Source organism: Leptodactylus fuscus, chromosome 1, assembly GCF_031893055.1.
Source record: "Leptodactylus fuscus isolate aLepFus1 chromosome 1, aLepFus1.hap2, whole genome shotgun sequence".
NCBI classification, from domain to species: domain Eukaryota; kingdom Metazoa; phylum Chordata; class Amphibia; order Anura; family Leptodactylidae; genus Leptodactylus; species Leptodactylus fuscus.
The window spans coordinates 26,425,219-26,445,104 of NC_134265.1; the positions used below are offsets into that span (position 1 = coordinate 26,425,219).

Sequence of the window (19,886 nt, forward strand, 5' to 3'; positions counted from 1 at the left end):
GCAGTGGCCTTCGTTGAAAAGCCAGCACGTCCCTGGCCTGCGCACAGCCACCGCGCCTGGGGCGGAGGAGGCTCCGGGCGCGGCGGCCCCAGATTGAAAGGGAGGCTTCTGAGTCATCATCAAGCGTAGCCAGACCGTGGTAGCCTGAACGGCCCATCCAATCTCAGGCTGCATGGATAAACGCCTCCTGAACTCCTCGTCATAGCGCCACCAGGCGCTGCCGCCGTGAGACTTGTAGGCACCGTATATGGTGTCCATGTAAATAAAGAGTTCAGAACACCGTTCAGGATGGCGTTGACCCATAATGCAGCCCAAGACTGCAAAAGCCTGCAACCAATTATTTATTGTCTTTGCTATGCGAGGGCGGCGATCAACCGCCCTGTCAGTAACTACGCGCCTCTCCTTGTCGACCGTATGTTGGTCAACCGACAGGAGAGACCAAATGTCAATGTATTGATTACCATAAATCTTATTACGCGTTTCATCATCAACATGAGCCCCTAGCGGGCTGACACCGCAGAAAAAAGAATCCTTGAATAAACCGGCAGAAGGAGAGGGGGAAACCGCCCTCTGCCTCTGCTCCAACTGACTAACTAAAGCCTTAAGAGTAGGAAGCATGTCACCACCCGCACACACCCCCCAGGCCCCAGAAAAATCACACTCACCGCCCGGAGGCACAGCAGGAATCTCCACTGCCGGAACCGGAAGCGGTGCCGCGCCGGCCGGATTGGCATCGCGTACACTCCGCTCCTGCGGGGGATCAGGCACCTGCCTCTTGCTGCGGCGACGTTCCGAACGGGTGGAAGTACCAGGGGCAGAAGACGAACCGGAAGATGTAGAACGGCGCCTAGACGACCTGGACCGCTTGGACCGCCCACTCCGTCTGGAGGATCGAGAACGCCTTCTACTACGTCTCTTACGCTCAGACTTACGGCGACTACGCCGAGAGCAACCCCCAGAAGAAGATGAGGAAGAGGAGGAACGAGATCTATCCCGGCGGTGGGACCTGCGCGGCAGGAGGCCGCCCGCAGAGAAGTGCTCCATAGGAAAGTTCATGCTATATGATGCTGGCAACTGAGATGGGGGCGGGGTAGCAGAAGCATAAGCCTGCAGAGCCTGGCTATTGCTCTCAGGCTGCAAGGGCATCCCGACAGGCATTTGCACCTGACGATCCTGAGGAACCTCCCTCTGTGTAAGTGGGGGAGTGAGGGGGGGGGGCCGGGGGCTCCGGGGGGGGTAATTGCGGACTCCCTTGATCCCATAGCACGAGATACACGTGCACACAGTGCGGAGTCCGCGGGCAAAATGGCCGCCGCAAGCGCCGAGCCGGAAGGGGAGGGGCCTACTGGCGGCGGGAGGATAGGAGGCGGAGGCTGCGCCGCAGGCAACCCACCAGAGCGCTCCTCCACCACGCCTCCTAAGGGGAGGGGACGCACTGGGGCTAAGGCGCTCCGGAGGCCTGGAGCGCCTAGCCGTCCGACGCCGTACATCAGCGCCAGCAGGCGCTGCTAGAGGGGCCGGCTCTTCCCTTGCACCCGCAATCAAGCGGGCAAGGAAAGAGTCCCCCTCCGAACGAATACCTTCTCGAATCGCTTCGAGAAGTGAGCTCTCGCTCGGCCTACCTGCCACGGACATCACGCCAACGTCGTCTGTGGGGTCCGTCTCACCAACTGGCCGGCTGCCGGGGAAAGAGGAAGAGGGGCGTGACCACCGCGGCTAAACCCCATACGGAGCGTACCAAGACAAGGGGAGACAGGAGGGGGGGACCAGACCAAAGACGCGACAAGGAAAAGGAAAAACAACACAAAAGGAAACAAACGCAAGGAAGGGAGGGTACAAAACACACAGGTAGGAAAATACTCACCCCGCAGTCTATGTTTTCCTCCTGCCGTCCGGAAACTTTCATTACCTCAGGTTATATACAGTCACAGAATCTGCTCATGTATTTACCTCACGTACACTACAGACATGGCTGATCTATCATATATACTGCAGTATTACCTCAGGATATATACAGTCACAGAATCTGCTCATGTATTTACCTCACGTACACTACAGACATGGCTGATCTATCATATATACTGCAGTATTACCTCAGGATATATACAGTCACAGGGTCCCCTCATGTATTTACCTCACACACACTGCAAACCTGGATAATATATCATATATACTGCAGTATTACCTCAGGATATATACAGTCAGAGTCCCCTCATGTACTTAACTCACACTGCAGGCATGGCTGATATACCATAGATTATTGCTGTATGATACAGGTTGCTCATGAGTCCTGGGGACTGAGGGGCTCGCTATGGTGGAGCTGAGACATCACATGTAATGGAGAGTCTGTGGTGAGAGAAGGACAGCCTGGACCGGAGGATCAGATGCACAGTGTGGTGATGTTACTCGTGATACAATATGGCGACTGCATTGATAATCCCTGTATATGTCCTGCATCTCTGTGCGAATACTGATCTTGCTGGGGATAGGTTATGGCTAATAATGTTTATTTGACCACCTTCTAAGGGCTATATACAGGTCATACTGTATATACTGGCCATACAGTACACAGGTTATGAATTACCCCTCCCTGTATATGAAGATTAGTGATCTGTATATACCCACCATCATAGTTCCATGTACTGGACAGAACTTGCTGTGTATATTGACCCTGCTGTATTTGTAGTCCAGTGGTCTCTATAGGTCCTCCATCCAGTACTGATGTTATTATCTCCCTAGCTAATGATCTATATACCTATATATATATATATATATATATATACCTATATACATACCCTCTATACCAGGGCTATGTACTGAGTCCTGTGAGGATATATGGCAGCCTTCAGTCACTTTATACAGTGTTGGCCAAAACTATTGGCCCCCCTGCAATTCTGTCAGATAATACTCGTGTTCTTCCAGAAAATGATTGCAATCACAAAATCTTTGGTAATAATATCTTCATTTATTTTGCTTGCAATGAAAAAACACAAAAGAGAATGAAAAAAAAGTCAAATCATTGATCATTTTACACAAAACTCCAAAAATGGGCCGGATAGAAGTATTGGCGCCCTCAGCCTTATACTTGGTAGCACAACCTTTAGACACAATAACTGCGCACAACCGCTTCCGGTAACCAGCAATGAGCAGCAATGAGTTTCTTACAAGGCTCTGCTGGAATCTTAGACCATTCTTCTTTGGCAAACTGCTCCAGGTCCCCCCTGAGATGTGAAGGGGGCCTTCTCCAAACTGCCACCAAGAGATCTCTCCTCCCCCACAGGTGTTCTATGGGATTCAGGGCTGGACTCATTGCTGCCACTTTACAAGTCTCCAGGGCTTTCTCTCACCACCATTTTCTAGTGCTGACCTGAAGTGTGTTTTGGGTCATTGTCCTGCTGGAAGACCCATGACCTCTGAGGGAGACCCAGCTTTCTCACACTGGGCCCTACATTATGCTGCACAATGTGTTGGTCGTCTTTAGACTTCATAATGCCATGCACACGGTCAAGCAGTCCAGTGCCAGAGGCAGCAAAGCAACCCCAAAGCATCAGGAAACCTCCGCCATGTTTGACTGTAGGGACCGTGTTCTTTTCTTTGAAGGCCTCTTTTTTTTTTTTCTTGTAAACTCTATGCCTTTTCCTACTTTTGTCCCATCTGACCAGAGAACATTCTTCCAAAACGTTTTTGGCTTTCTCAGGTAAGTTTTGGCAAACTCCAGCCTGGCTTTTTTACGTCTCTGGGTAAGAAGTGGGGTCTTCCTGGGTCTCCTACCATACAGTCCCTTTTCATTCAGACGCCGACGGATAGTACGGGGTGACACTGTTGTACCCTCGGACTGCAGGACAGCTTGAACTTGTTTGGATGTTAGTTGAGGTTCTTTATCCACCATCCACACAATCTTGCATTGAAATCTCTCGTCAATTTTTCTTTTGCGTCCACATCTAGGGAGGTTAGCCACAGTGCCATGAGCTTTAAACTTCTTGATGACACTGTGCATGGTAGACACGGGAACATTCAGGTCTTTGGAGATGGACTTGTAGCCTTGAGATTGCTCATGCTTCCTCACAATTTTGCTTCTTAAGTCCTCAGACAGTTCTTTGGTCTTCTTTCTTTTCTCCATGCTCAATGTGGTACACACAAGGACACAGGACAGAGATTGAGTCAACTTTAATCCATTTCAACTGGCTGCAAGTGTGATTTCGTTATTGCCACCACCTGTTAGGTGCCTCAGGTAAGTAACAGATGCTGTTAAGTACACAAATTAGAGAAGCATCACATGATTTTTCAAACAGTGCCAATACTTTTGTCCACCCCTTTTTTATGTTTGCTGTGGAATTATATCCAATTTGACTTTTTGACAATTCTTTTTGTGGTTTTGCATTGAAGACAAATTAAATGAAGATAATAATACCAAAGAATTTGTGATTGCAATCATTTTCTGGAAGAAAATGAGTATTATCTGAAAGAATTGCAGGGGTGCCAATACTTTTCCTGGCCCAATGCTTGTGCCCTGTCTCTAGTACATGAATGCCCCCATCCTTCTTCCCAGTCCTGCCTCCCAGCTCTCCTTACATCTGCCCGGTACCCTCTCCCCGCCATGCAACTAGGCCTCACCTCGGCGCCCTCAATCTGTCCATTCACGCACTGGAAGCCATGTGCGGTACCGAGATCAGAAACATACCAGGGCTCAATACAGTTCCTGAAAGTGGCAGCGGAGATTCAGTACAGTGCAGGCCGTTATTAAAAGGGACGCGCCAACCATATTAATGGCGGGGAGCTTTGGCGAGTTGGAGGGACAAACTTCCTGCAGGGAGGGTACGGGGCAGATGTAAGAAGAGCTGAGGGGGCAGATGTAAGAAGAGCTGGGGGGGCAGCACTGGGAAGATGATGGGGGCATCGATGTACTGGCTACTTGAGACAGGGCACAAGCATCAGGCCAGCGCAGTCAGTCCTCGGATGTAATTCCCGATGCTGACTGCTGTCCCGATGCTGGTGCTGAACTGCGGTGCTGCTGGCCCGATAACAGAAAAGTACCTGCTGTCCTTTTGGCGCTGCCGCCTACAAAATGTCGGCCCTTACCTCATGTAGCTATTTCATCTTACATTTGGAAATTCATCTATTTATTACCTGAACTCAGCGCACTGTCAGCTTTCTAGCCTTATATAAAACCACATGTGCCCGAGGACATGAAAGGTCCTCTTTAAAGACCACATGACTTGTGTGACCAATCAGAGAAGCCACTGTGCTGATTGGCTAGATGATCTATGATTGGCAGAGACGCCCCCGCCAGTGGCTCAGGCAACCACTGGCGGGGGCTAGGGAAGGAGACTGGGAATCTCCAGCACTAGTGATTCTAGCTGAGACCTTTGAGGACAGCAGGCCTGTGCTGAGAGACTGCTGCAGCATCAGGTACACCACAGGCCCCCTCAACCTTGCCCCAACTTTGGAGGTGAACTGGAGGAGTCAGCTGAGTGTCCTTGATATACCGTTGACAACACAGTTACTACTACTCCCATCAGGGGTATAGCTAGCAAAGACTGGGCCCCACAGCAAACTTTTGACTGGGACCCCCACCCCTACACAGCATAGTACCACACTATAATGTTCCATAGTGGCCCCTACACACAGTATAGTGTCCCCTCCATACAGTATAACGTCCCATAGTGGCCCCGCCACACAGTATAATGCCGCATAGCGGCCCTTCCACACAGTATAATGCCGCAAAGTGGCATTCACCGAATATGTCTCAAGGTGAAGCTTGACATTTTTAGGTGGATGATATTTGAATCAAAATTTTGCAGCTTCTAGAAACCCTCCATACAGTGGCATAACTAAAGTATTGTGGGCTGGGGTGCAAACTTTTGTCCAGGGCCCCTTACCCCCTTCCTAGAGCAAATTCTTTATAGTGGCAGTTACGGTCACTGAAGCAATAACTCAGATCTCCCCGAACCAATGGCAAATTATTTGGTCCTGTGCAGCTAAATCATCCACCTGTGTTACGTTCCGGGAGACCCAGTACAAGCTACTTATGCACCAGTACCATACCCCAGCCTTGCTCCACTCCCTTATCCCTAATATCTCTTCCCAGTGTTGGCGTTGCCGGGCAGGAGTGGGTACTCTTATCATATTTTTTGGGACTGTCCAGGGATCCACCCTTTCTGGCTGGAGGTCAAGTCCCTTACAGACGCTCTATTTATCCAAGATGTCCCTTTAGACCCCCTCATCTATCTCCTCAATCTCCCTCCTGCTCATCTGGGTAAATAGACCTCTAAATTGTTCCTATATCTCTGTACCGCAGCCAAAACGCTCATTGCTCTCCGATGGAAGAGTGCCTCTCCTCCCTCTGGTTCTGATCTTGTAGCCCGAGTTAAGGATGTCTGTAGTATGGAGAACTTGACAGCCACACCTAACCATACTGTTGAGGCGTTCTAAGCTATATGGTCATCTTGGGACGCATACTGTATTTTGAATGGTCTCTGACTCCTTCCCCTTCCTCCCCCACTCCCTCATTTCCACTCTCAGGTTTTTTGTGATGTGTATACATTCCCAGTCTACTTGACGGTATGCGCATTGCTTCACGTTCATGTTTTTTTATGTTTCCAACTCTTTTGTTATATTGTATTTTACAAAAATCCTCTCAATAAAAATTACAGTTAAAAAAAAAAGAATATAGTGAGCAGCGCAGCGCCTGGCATGTAAACAATACTGGGACAGCAGTGTTGACGCTGTGGTACCGCTAGGGGCACTAAGCTCCATATTTGGTGGGATTGTGATGGATGATCTTCGGCCGTTCTGGGACGTGGTCTTCTCCTTGTACTCTAAGGTGTGTGGGCGCACTGTCCCGCTTCTCCTCAGCTGGCTCTTCTGTCGGTTGTCCCTGGTAAGCTGTCGGAGATTAAGAAGGATCTTCTGTGGCATTTCTTCACGGCCGCCAGGGCTGTCATACGAAGATCATGGCGCAATTCTACCCCCCCTTCCATGCTTGAATTCCTCCAGGAGTTTCTTCTTATCTGGAGGATGGAAGCCTTGGTTGCGGAGGACTCTCCTGATTCCTCCAGGTTTGAGCGCCTTTGGCAGCCTTGGGTCCTGTTCCAGGAGTCTTCTGATTTTTCTGCTTCTTTTTCTTAAAATGAGACGTGGCACCCTCTTTCTTCCTCTCCCCTCTCCCTCCCTTCTGGCTTTCCCTTTTTGTCTTGGACCTTGTCTTTCCCTTTCTTTTTCGTTTCTTCTGTTCAGTTTTTGTGCTTGTTCCCCTTGTCTTTGCCCTTCCCCCCCCCCCCCCTGCTCTGTATTAGTTGTCTGAGGTCGGTTCTACCTGACCGGTTTACTTGTTCATTTTACCCATGCAATGTGTAATGCCGCTCTGTTGTTGTGGCTAGGGGGCCTCCACCCCTCGGCCGTATTCTTTTGTATGCTCCTGAGCCTTGCTCATTGCTCTGTTTGTTGATCTGTGTTTGTATTTTTCGCATTTTGTAAAATCTTTAAGAAAATCAGTTTATACATAAACAATACTGGGACAGTATTACATGCTCCACAGTGGACCCTATGCAGTATTTTGTGCTCCACAGTGGACCCCAAACAGTATTACATGCTCCTTGTTGGCCCCAAACAGTATTATGTGCTCCACAGTGCCCCCCAAACAGTATTATATGATCCACAGTGGCCCCCACACAGTATTATATGCTCACAGTGCCCCCCTCAGAACCTGAAACCCCCATTCCCTCCTCTTGCTCACACACAGCCGGTTCCCCCCATTCCCTCCTCTTGCTTACATGCAATCTACACCTCCATGTCCCCCTCTTTCTCACAAATGTTCTCTCCTCTCCTCCTTACCTTCTATCAGACTCCGTTCCCAGCAGTTCCGACTACACAAGTGTCTGATCATATCCAAGTGGGCTAAAGGACCTTTGATGATGTCATGACACCATCAAAGGTCCTTTATCCCTCTAAGATTTAGCATCTACCACAGGAAGAGCCCTGGAGTGGATGCTCAGCTCTGGACAGGTGAGCATAACTATTTTTTTTTGAAAAAAAATGTATACACCTTTTTCCATTAACAATATGTATAGCGGTTGGGGAACATGGCTTTCCCCAACCACTGTGGTCCAGACCCCCGGCCATTTCCAGCTGGCCCCAGACCCCATACCCCCCTGGGCCCGGTCGCATCGGCATCCCGTCGCGGTTAGCTGCGTGGAAGTTTACACAGCGTAAACCAAATTCTGCCGTTTGAGCATACCCTAGGGCTGTATTTTGTTTTGTTTATTTTGTGCTTGAAGTCCAGGTTTATTTATTTTCCTGTTTTTTTTTCTAAATAGACCAGTTTGTTGCACATTTTGTGTCCCTGTCTTGATTGTTTGGGTCTGCACCACTGCTTCTACTGACCTAACTTCTCCACAATATATACACTCACCGGCCACTTTATTAGGTACACCATGCTAGTAACGGGTTGGACCCCCTTTTGCCTTCAGAACTGCCTCAATTCTTCGTGGCATAGATTCAACAAGGTGCTGGAAGCATTCCTCAGAGATTTTGGTCCATATTGACATGATGGCATCACACAGTTGCCGCAGATTTGTCGGCTGCACATCCATGATGCGAATCTCCCGTTCCACCACATCCCAAAGATGCTCTATTGGATTGAGATCTGGTGACTGTGGAGGCCATTGGAGTACAGTGAACTCATTGTCATGTTCAAGAAACCAGTCTGAGATTATTCCAGCTTTATGACATGGCATTGCATTATCCTGCTGAAAGTAGCCATCAGATGTTGGGTACATTGTGGTCATAAAGGGATGGACATGGTCAGCAACAATACTCAGGTAGGCTTTGGCGTTGCAACGATGCTCAATTGGTACCAAAGGGCCCAAAGAGTGCCAAGAAAATATTCCCCACACCGTGACACCACCACCACCAGCCTGAACCGTTGATACAAGGCAGGATGGATCCATGCTTTCATGTTGTTGACGCCAAATTCTGACCCTACCATCCGAATGTCGCAGCAGAAATTGAGACTCATCAGACCAGGCAACGTTTTTCCAATCTTCAATTGTCCAATTTCGATGAGCTTGTGCAAATTGTAGCCTCAGTTTCCTGTTCTTAGCTGAAAGGAGTGGCACCCGGTGTGGTCTTCTGCTGCTGTAGCCCATCTGCCTCAAAGTTCGACGTACTGTGCGGCGTTCAGAGATGCTCTTCTGGCTACCTTGGTTGTAACGGGTGGCTATTTGAGTCACTGTTGCCTTTCTATCAGCTCGAACCAGTCTGGCCATTCTCCTCTGACCTCTGGCATCAACAACGCATTTCCGCCCACAGAACTGCCGCTCACTGGATGTTTTTTCTTTTTCGGACCATTCTCTGTAAACCCTAGAGATGGTTGTGCATGAAAATCCCAGTAGATCAGCAGTTTCTGAAATACTCAGACCAGCCCTTCTGGCACCAACAACCATGCCACGTTCAAAGGCACTCAAATCACCTTTCTTCCCCATACTGATGCTCGGTTTGACCTGCAGGAGATTGTCTTGACCATGTCTACATGCCGAAATGCACTGAGTTGCCGCCATGTGATTGGCTGATTAGAAATTAAGTGTTAACGAGCAGTTGGACAGGTGTACCTAATAAAGTGGCCGGTGAGTGTATATCTGCTGATCAAGTCATGTCATGACGACCTATACTCAACACTAATTTACTTATCAATATTTGTGCCATGACCGCTAACATGATAAGTAAAATAATAAGTTCCAAAATAATCAAGATAAAGTTACCAGAAAATCAATAATCGCTAGGACTTTGATTTGGCACGTAACAGATGTCTCAGGCTGTTATATGATGGGAAATTCACCTCATTACTGTTTGATACATGCAAATTAAAAATGTGTATTCAAATGTTTGTCCAAATATGTACGCCCACTGCAATGGGAATAAAAAGGACATGACTTGCACAATAAAGTAGGCTTCTGCTCAGGTACAATTTTCTCCACAGCTGCCGGGAGTCTACTGCTTTACACAGTAGACAACCGGCGCTAATGTCTCCGATCGGTCCCCGGACCGATCGGACGCATTAAGTCTTCCGGCACCTTGGTCAAAGCTGACCGAGGCGCCATTTTCCCGGTGGCGCCATTTTCTTGGTGATCGCCGGCACCCGGAGTAAACTCCAGCACCGACATCACGTTACTATGACAGCTGGGAGCCTTGTGAAGGCTCCACGCCTTGTTATTACATTGCTTCTATTGCAGGCTATGATACACAGCCTGCAATAGAAGTGCCGATATTTTGTAATGCTTGGCAATGCATTAGCATTGTAATGCATTGCATTAGTGATCAGACCCCCTGGGGTTCAAGACCCCTAGGGGGTCTAATAAATGCAAAAAATAAATAAAAAAATATAAAATTTTTTAAAAAGTATTAAAAATTCAAATCACCCCCCTTTCCCTACAACACAGTTAAAAGTAGTTAAATACTGTGAAACATATACATGTTAGGTATCTCCGTGTCCAAAATCGCCCGCTCTGCAAATCTATAAAAATATTTTTCCTGTACGGTAAACGCCATAGCGGGAAAAATAGTCAAAAGTGCCAAACCGCTGTTTTTTCACTGTTTTGATTCTGATAAAAAATTTGAATAAAAAGTGATCAAAGCAATAGCATTTCCCAAAAATGGTAGAACTAAAAAGTACACCTGGCCCCGCAAAAAAAGACACCCTATGCATCCCCATACACGGACGTATAAAAAAGTTACGGCCATCGGAATATGGTGACTTTTAGAAAAAAATTTTAACAGTTTTAGATTTTTTTTTAAGGGGTTAAAATGTAAATAAAACCATACAAATTTGGTATCCCCGGAATCGTACCGAAACACAGAATACAGGGGACATGTCATTTTGGCTGCACAGTGGACACCGTAAAACCGAAGCCCGTAAGAAAGTCGCAGAAATGCATTTTTTCTTCAAATCCACCCCATTTTGAATTTTTTTTCAGCTTCCGAGTACATTATACAGAATAATTAATGGTGGCATCATGAAGAATAATTTGTCCCAGGAAAAATTAAGACCTCATATGGCTCTGGGAGCGGAGAAATAAAAAAGTTGCGGGGTTTAAAAGGAGGGGAGTCAAAAATGAAAAATGAAAATCAAAAAATGCCATCGGCGGGAAGGGGTTAATATCCCTGAACATACTCTTCAGTTTCTTCGCCAAAACTATGATTTCCAGTGGAAGGATTGCTCCCTGCACTACTTAGGCATTCAGCTGTCTTCCTCCTACTCTACGCTATACTGAGTTAACTATCCTTGATTGTTCCATGAGTTTCACTTCGTATTAGATAAATGGCTTTCTCTGCATAAAAATACACATAGGTCGTTTTACAGCAGTGTCGCTGTCCCTTGCTCTGAATTGCGATCCCTTCAGAAGGCTTTTAATTTATTTGGAATGGGAAACGGCATTGTATTAGTAGACCTAGTTCTAGTTTCCAGACATGAAATAAGAGCATAAAATTCTTTCCTGAGAAACAGATTGAGACACAGGAGTGTTGGGGAAAAAGCCATCTCCATTAGGAGTTCAAGGATGGCCATTTTAGGAGCCAATGAGCGAAGACACCAAAGGGGCGACAGCTGCATATTAAATCTGGTTACCACCAGTGGACTGGGTCTTTGGTTTCATCATTATGAGGAGAGGGAGACTCCCCTTGTACAGGCCATATGGCTGAATGTTGAAAATTGATTTGATGAGTCCTATTCTTGTTGAAACTGCAACACTTTAGTAAAATCTACGTTAAAAACTTTAGTAAAATCTATTAAATCATATATCTCACATATTACAAGTAGAAACACCATTTAAATTGAATAAAATTGCAACAAAATTTATTAAGGAGTTTGAACATTTTTATTAATTGTAATTTAATTAAATAAACTGGTTGATAGAAAAACAACATAAAAATAAATTTACAAATTTTCAAGATCCTAGAGTAGAACATAAAATCATATGGCTCAGTTTTGCATGAATTCACATTATGTAATCTTGTATAGTACAGCCACGGAAAAAAAATTAAAAATTAAGCTTTAATCTTAATATATTAACATTATAGAGAGCTCTTGGTGGACGATTCAAGGATGACTTCACATTAAAATGGGAAAATCAAGTGATTTGAGTGACTTCGAATGCGACCTGGTCTGACCATAAGACGTCGTGATCATCATAATTTATTCTGTCGAGAGCACTTAACATATCTACGTAGAAATTCTTGAATCTGCTTCCAACTTGTTTCCTGCGCTATACAGTGGCCCAAGAGATCTCCACCCCAAGCGAGAGGAAGTGGAAAGAATGGGGTTTGGGATGCTGGACAGTAAGGAGAACCTGGCTCTATGAGATGTCCTGCTCCTGGATAACACTGCAGGTATACATCATTCTTACCGTACTTTTCTGCCCTTGCCATTGCTTCCCTAGCATAAAACAAACTGTTGTAGTTCTGGTCTTGGTCTGCAGCCATAAAGAGGATTGGACCTCTGGCTTTCTCCAGGGGAAGTACAGCATCCTGGTGTTCTGGTTTTCTTGGATCGCCCATTGCGTTGGTAAAGCTAATTGACGCAAAGTCTGTGACCAACAATCTTTCTGGATTGTAGGGCATGCCGTTCACAAGGAGATCATCATAAGTGAGGCTGTTGCCATTCACACCATTGGTTCCATTGATGCATATGGTAGCTGAAACCTGAGGCAGATAAGACGCCATGGCCAAAGCCATCTCAGCTCCTTTACATATACCGACCACTCCAATTCCACCATCTGCCACCTAAAAGGAAGAATATGTTGAGACATTGGTTAGTGGACCTATACAAGTATGAAGATGTGGGGACCAGTTGATGGAGCCAATTCAACCTGTAACAGTTCACAGGACATGGATACCACCATTGCCTTATATTATGATAACTAGACTATGATAAAGGGATCTTCCCATCTCAGACATTTATGGCATATCAGGAAGATTGCAGATTTCACTTCTAGGACCCACTCCTTCATCAGGAACAGGGCTCATGGCCACCTATTTTTCAGCTGATGAGAATGGAGAGGTGGCAGGGCAGGCACGTTTACTAAACTTATTTTGGAACTGCCATAAAAATGGATGGAGAGAGCCATGAATATACAACAACCTCTCCATTCACAGTGAACATAGAATGGTGGATTCAGAGGTGAACATCCAAGGAGAAGAGGTAGCACTGCTGCTATTCAAGTATTAGGAGCGGAGAATCAGTTCCGAAGCTCCTATTACTTGAATAGCAGAGCTACTTCCCATCTCCGTCTCCTGTAATAGCTTCTTGCACCTGGAGACAACTGGATCAGTGGATCAGTGTTTCGGACTCCCACAGTTCAGATACTGATGTCCTATCCTTTCCATAGGTCATCACTATCAAAATGCATTTGGTGAACCCTTTAAAATATAGTCTACTAGCAAGCCCTGTATTGTTCACAAACTTGTAAGCATACGAGAACCACCAACGGCTAGATCGGAGCCCCTTTCACATTTTGAACCCTAGTGGTGGGGACTCCAGTTATTAGACCCCCACCGTCATACATTTACACCTAAGGATGATCAGTAAAGGTTTTTCATTGGACAACCCCTTTAAGACATGTTTCTAAGTAAGAAGAATTCCAACTTACTTTTGGATGACTAGACAGTAACTGAGCGGCTTCTTCAAAATATTTTAAATCTACTGTACCGAGGAACTTCGGCAAATCGTCATAGCCGGAATAAGCCAGGGCAAGCGAGGCAAAACCACGGCTGGCCAGGAGGCTGCTACGAAACTCCAGTAGACCAACGGCACTTCCAAACATGTCAACAACTCCTCGAAAGGGTCCTTCACCTAAAGAGAAGACAAAATGGAAAACGGATTTCAGCCATAGATCTGTATACTTAAGTTAGTAAGCTTGTAGACAGGATGACCACTGGCCGCTCTACAACTTTTCTGTACCTGTTGTATGACATTAATAGCTTCCTATTGGTGAATTTTAAACTAGAGAGGTCATCAGCTACATATATTCTTTTTATATCTATGACAGACAAAGGAGAAGTAAGTTGGGCCTACCTGGTGGGAGGAAAAGTGTTCCTCGTACTCGTCCTTCTCTTACTAGTATTCTCTGGACTCCAGGAGCCACGTACCATCTCTCAATGACTTTGCTGACAGCAGGCGCATCTTCAGGAAGTGGACTTATTATCAATGAGGTATATAGCTCCAGATGTACCAGAAAAGGACTTCCCATCACATCACGTTTCATCAGCCTTAGATTTGGGACAGATGGTCTCAGCGCCCAGAACAGGCCCATGGGATAGACTCCAATGAAGTCTCCACCAGTTGCCGGAGATTTCTCCAAATCCAACTTCCCTTCTTTATCTGCCAGGTAGAACGCTCTGGAGTGATAGAGCTCCCCTTTCTCATCCTTTAGCCAGGCCCTTAGAGTAATGGCCTGTCCCGGAGGGAGACCCCAAACTTGGATCTTCACTGTTTCATCCGCTAGGGAGATTTCGGGAGAAACTTCTAGAGTGGCCATGTCTGGAGGTCAAGGAGACTTAAACCTGAGACAAGAGTCAAAAAGATGCCATTAATAAATAGGGTCTTGCATCCTGGGGGTATATCGAATGCATTGCACCCTAATATGGAAACATCCTTAAAGGCGTTGTCTAAGAATTGTGTCTATCCTTAGGATAGGACATACCTATCTGATGGGTGGGGGGCTTGTGTAATGTATGAGCATTAGAAGCAACTCCATGGAGCTGATTGGTGCAGGGGCCACCCACTGATCAGATATTTATGATCTATCCTAAGAACTGGCCATAAAAACACAATATACGGACAACTCTTTTAATAGGAGTTTAGAAGGCTATTTTGTTCTTTTACTAGCACCTAATGTATTATGGCTATTAGGGTGTCTAAAAGTACAGACAAACTTTGGGGGGGGGGGGCTCCCGCTAAGCAGTATCGGAGAAAAAAAAATCAACACTAGAGGGAGCTCACACCATATGGATTTACTATGCTCCAACTATCCCGTGGAATTGTAGCCCAATGGTGCTTTGCTGCAACTGTTGGACAACCATCAGCTTATAGGGATGAAAATGCAGGTCCAGGTGTAAAATCCGGTGAACAGATCGGTCCGACATGCGAAGAGCACGAGCAAGTTCGGGCACCTCCTCGTGCAGTTTCGGGTCTCAAAGAACTTGTTCATTGAAAGTTATTCACCCACTTCATTATCGTGTCAAACTTCGGAACACGACCATGACGGCCAACGTTGAAATGATTCCGTGTTTGAATAACAGAACGGCCTGTTTCAATAAAGGTGTTGTACACAAACACACGATATCGACCACGTCTCCATTTCTACTAAAATGGCAGCTCCTGACGAGCAGATACCCCCACTCTTTATCCACCAAGGTTATCCCCACCTTGCATGGCGCCCCGTTTAAATCATCCATACCTCCCTGCCTAACCCTGTACAATTTGTGCCGCAAACATTAAGCTCTCATATGACTCTGAAGGAACAAATAAAAAATTTATCTTTTCCAGGACTCTTGATTATTTTTTGTATGTTTGCCGTTGCTGTCTTGTGGCCAAACATTGAGGATCATAGATGTAATGGTTGGCCAAGGGACCTCAGTACAGCAGATGAAAGACACATCGTGCTTATATCCCTTCAAAATCGTAAAATGCCCAGCAATGTCATCAGGTCAGACCCGGAAGAAACCAGTAGGACCTATCTACTGAGAAGTCTGGCCAGGAGTGGTCTACATGGAAGAACTGTGGCCAAGAAGTCATACTTCAAAATGGAAACAAGACCAGGGAGACTCCCCTGATCAACCTGGTGTTATGATTATTCACTGGGAGAAACGCGTTGGTGGAAATGCTGAATAGTTAGGAGTAGAGGAGTGGATAGACTTTGTTTAGGTGTCATCTGGACTTTGTTCTAGTGACCTATAATATCCATAGACCCTTCTCCGTTAATATATGCAGTGTTTCTTGAGTTAGGAAAGGTGCAACTTTACTAGAAACTCCAATCTATCATCACACTACCCTATTTGTTCACCTAACAAAGATGTTTTAGCCAACTTGGAGATCGGCTGGAGGAGTCGGTTGAGTGTCATTGGCCTAGCGTTGATAACACACCTACAGTACTGCTATTTCCATCCTCCGGTTCCTCCATGAGTCGTTTTTGGCATCATGAACTAGATGAACCATCGTTGATTCCTTCTGCAACATCAAACTGGTGAGCAAAAACCTCCATTATTGCATGAAAGACTGCATATGCCATCTACTGACAAATGTGCACTAGTTACTGCCAAAGCAGCTCCAAATTGTATTTCTGCATAAATTTAGCAAAATAAAGTAAGTACATAGCACTGTGTTACTATATTTTCAACCAAGAATAACTGCGTTTTGGTAAGTGATAAAAACTTGTTAAAACTGCTATTTGAACTTTCTTGCTACTGCTTGCGGAGTGAACTGTGGACTCTATTACTTCTCATTGTACTGTCGACAGCTATTAAGGATTTTGAAGTCCTCAATCAGAGACCTACTACCCTTGCCAGGCGCCAACAGGATAAATCAGAGGAAGAGAAGGAGTCTCTGTGGCCTACTGTTGTCGGAAGCCACCTGCTGAGGGTGAGCTGCCAGACCAGACTTTGACCGGACGATCGGCTGTGGCTATATTGAGCAGGTACAGTGGCGTAACTAGGAATGTCGGGGCCCCGTGGCGAACTTTTGACATGGGCCCCCCCCCCCCAACTGACACCGACGCCGAAGACCTCGACCGACCCCCTCCTCCGCATTCTATTATATCCCTTAGTAAGCCCTGAACACAGTATTATGTCCATTAGTGGACCCTGCACACAGTATTGTGTCCATTAGTGGCCCCTGCACACAGTATTATCCCCCAAAGTGGCCCCTGCACACAGTATTATACCCCATAGTGGCCCCTGCACACAGTATTATGCCCCATAGTGGCCCCTACACACAGTATTATGTCCCATAGTGGCCCCTGCACACAGTATTATGTCCAGGATCGTCAAGTAAATAGGGACCGTAACGGCCAATTTAAAAAAAAACAACAAAAAACGCAGCGGTAGCGGCTGTCACCGGGCCCCCTAATGGCCCGGGCCCTGTGGCAGCCGCCTCCGCTGCCTCTATGGTAGTTACGCCCCTGAGCAGGTAGGAGAGCACCTCGATGTATTTGTGTAGTTCAGCTAAGAGGCCTGGGCTGCCAGAACACCTGCACAAGCTGTGCCCAGGGCAGAAAGTGAAGTAGATCCTCAAGATTGGTTCCAAGGGAATCTGAGCAGTTGATGCAAAGCGGGTCTCTGATCTGAGAAGTCAACCACAGCCACGTCTGCATCCAATACCAGCTGGATTCACCTATGGTCCAATTCTTTGAAGGGGTGCACTTGCAACCCCACTACACCCATCTGCTTCCACCACTTCACCTGCTACGTTTAGTCACTGGAGGTGACCACATCTCTGGGGGGCCATGCATCACACCAACATCTGTAACTGCCTTCTACTAGACCATGGAGGCAAAATGGGCCCGGCCAGGTGTTTCTTGAAATAGGAAACTTGCAGGAGCCACCAACGTTGCCAGCCTCGAAGCTTGGAATACCATAACCACCTGCTTCTCCTGGACCACCCATGGAGGCTGATGGATGAGATTGCCACCAGGTAAGTTTTGTGTCCTCCTCTCAGCACCTATCTGGGGAGATCAAGTGTTGTGCCCTCCAGTCCATTCGGTGGAGGGATCATTTAATGTACTTTGTCCTCCAAGGCTCTTTCTGGAGTGGCTCCCTGGACTATTTATAGAAATATATAGCTGCCAAATTGGACGGGAGCCATTTTTCTCAAAGTTACATAAGTACAAATTGATTAACACACCTCCATATTCTAATATATCAGTGTGAAATATATCAGTGTGAACTTTGGACACTGCCCCAGTTTATCCTCATGTGCTCCGTTATCCACAGAGGCTATAGGAACACGAATGGACCTGTGTCCTGAAGTCATCCTCTTATTTCTTTGTTGTTAAGGCCCTGAATAGGACACTAATGGACCTGTGCCTCAGGTACCCGTAGTTCTAAGCCCCCTTTTTCACCTGACAATCATATTAGATGAGAGGACGAACATTTGTTATGTTAAAGGGGTATTCCCATGTACATAATTATTTTTAATTTGTAGATACCTAAAAGTTAAACATTTTTGCAAATATAAGTAATTAAACATTTTGCAGAGTTTTAAAGATTTTCTCTAAATATCTTGCGGTCACAGTCTGTTGTCTTGGCTGATTGCCAGTGGATACGACCATGAATGCAGGAACTTTCTAAGGTCAGAAAATCAGCCATGATTTCCTTATTGTGGCCGGGATATCTTCTGATACATGTAATGTCTGATAACACAGCTACAATAAGAAAATCATAGCTGGGTTCCTGACAAGTCCCAGACCATAGAAAGTTTCTGCATTAGTGGTCAGAACCATTGGCAACCGATCAAGACAACAGACTGTCACCACTAAGAAAGTTAGAGAAAATCTTTAAAACTTTGCAGAATGTTTAATTACTTATATTAGCAAAAATGTTTAACTTTTAATTAACTACAAATTAAAAAATAATTATGTACATGGGAATACCCCTTTAAAGGGGCTCTATCAGCCCCACATATGCGTGAATAGCCTTTAAAAAGGTCATTCAGGCACCACTAATGTTATATTAAACTACCCCCCCCCCCGTTTTAAAATAATAACCTAAAAAAGAATGTGCTCTACTTACCGAACGTGCACGCTGGGCGGGCATTCAGGGAGTGGCTTCATCTTCATCCCCGCCTCTTCTTCCTCCTATGTCCTCCGGTCCCGTCTTCCTCCAGCGCTCGCGAACGGACAGTGATAGCCGGGGCGCATGCGCAGTAGCCGTAGTAGAAGCCGCATGTTACTGCGCATGCGCCCAGGCCGTTTTTTCATATCAGTGTCCGCGAGCGAGTGCTGGAAGAAGACGGGACCGGAGGACATCGGAGGAAGAAGAGGCGGGGAAGAAGATGAAGACACACCCAGAATGCCCACCCAGGGTGCACGATCCGTAAGTAGGTTATTATTTTAAAACGGGGGGGGGGTAGTTTAATATAACTTTACCGGTGCCTGAATAGCCTTTTTAAAGCCTATTCACGCATATGTGGGGCTCTATCAGCATAATTTTGCTGATAGAGCCCCTTTAAATTGTATAGTGGCCACTCCACATGGTATAACATCCTCCACACAGTATAATGTCCCATAGCAGCCCCTGCCCACAGTATAATGGCCCATAATGGCCCATGTACAAAGTACAATTTTGCATAGCAGCCCCTTGACATAGTATAATATTCCATATTGGTCCCTCCACACAGTACAATGTCCCATAGCGGCCCCTCCCCACAGTATAATGTCCCATAGTGGCCCCTCCACACAGTATTATGTCCCATAACGGCCCCTCCCCACAGTATAATGTCCCATAGTGGCCCCTCCACACAGTATTATGTCCCATAACGGCCCCTCCCCACAGTATAATGTCCCATAGTGGCTCCTGCACACAGTATTATGCCCCATAGTGGCCCCTGCACACAGTATAATGTCCCATAGTGACCCCTGCACACAGTATTATGCCCCATAGTGGCCCCTGCACACAGTATAATGTCCCATAGTGACCCCTGCACACAGTATAATGTCCCATAGTGACCCCTGCACACAGTATAATGTCCCATAGTGACCCCTCCACACAGTATAATGTCCCATAGCGACCCCTCCACACAGTATAATGTCCCATAGTGACCCCTCCACACAGTATAATGTCCCATAGCGACCCCTCCACACAGTATAATGTCCCATAGTGGCCCCTCCACACAGTATAAT

General features: G+C 46.4%; 1 protein-coding gene across 1 annotated transcript; it reads right to left on the minus strand.

The window, feature by feature from the left end:
- Window positions 1-12,180: 12,180 nt before the first annotated feature.
- Window positions 12,181-14,528, minus strand: LOC142191882 (acyl-coenzyme A amino acid N-acyltransferase 1-like). Its single transcript, XM_075262378.1, has 3 exons — window positions 14,066-14,528; window positions 13,641-13,843; window positions 12,181-12,774 (listed from the first exon to the last, which is right to left on the minus strand). Exons 1-3 carry the CDS (start codon window positions 14,526-14,528, stop codon window positions 12,181-12,183), a joined length of 1,260 nt encoding a protein of 419 aa, XP_075118479.1.
- Window positions 14,529-19,886: the final 5,358 nt, after the last annotated feature.

What these genes read in the sequence shown, in the direction of transcription:
- LOC142191882 (XM_075262378.1), bottom strand. Translation starts at nt 14,528, where the DNA reads ATGGCCACTCTAGAAGTTTCTCCCGAAATCTCCCTAGCGGATGAAACA. An exon ending in AACACTTTTCCTCCCACCAG is followed by an intron (nt 13,844 to 14,065) that starts GTAGGCCCAACT and finishes TCTTCTCTTTAG; the next exon opens with GTGAAGGACCCTTTCGAGGA. An exon ending in TACTGTCTAGTCATCCAAAA is followed by an intron (nt 12,775 to 13,640) that starts GTAAGTTGGAAT and finishes TCTTCCTTTTAG; the next exon opens with GTGGCAGATGGTGGAATTGG.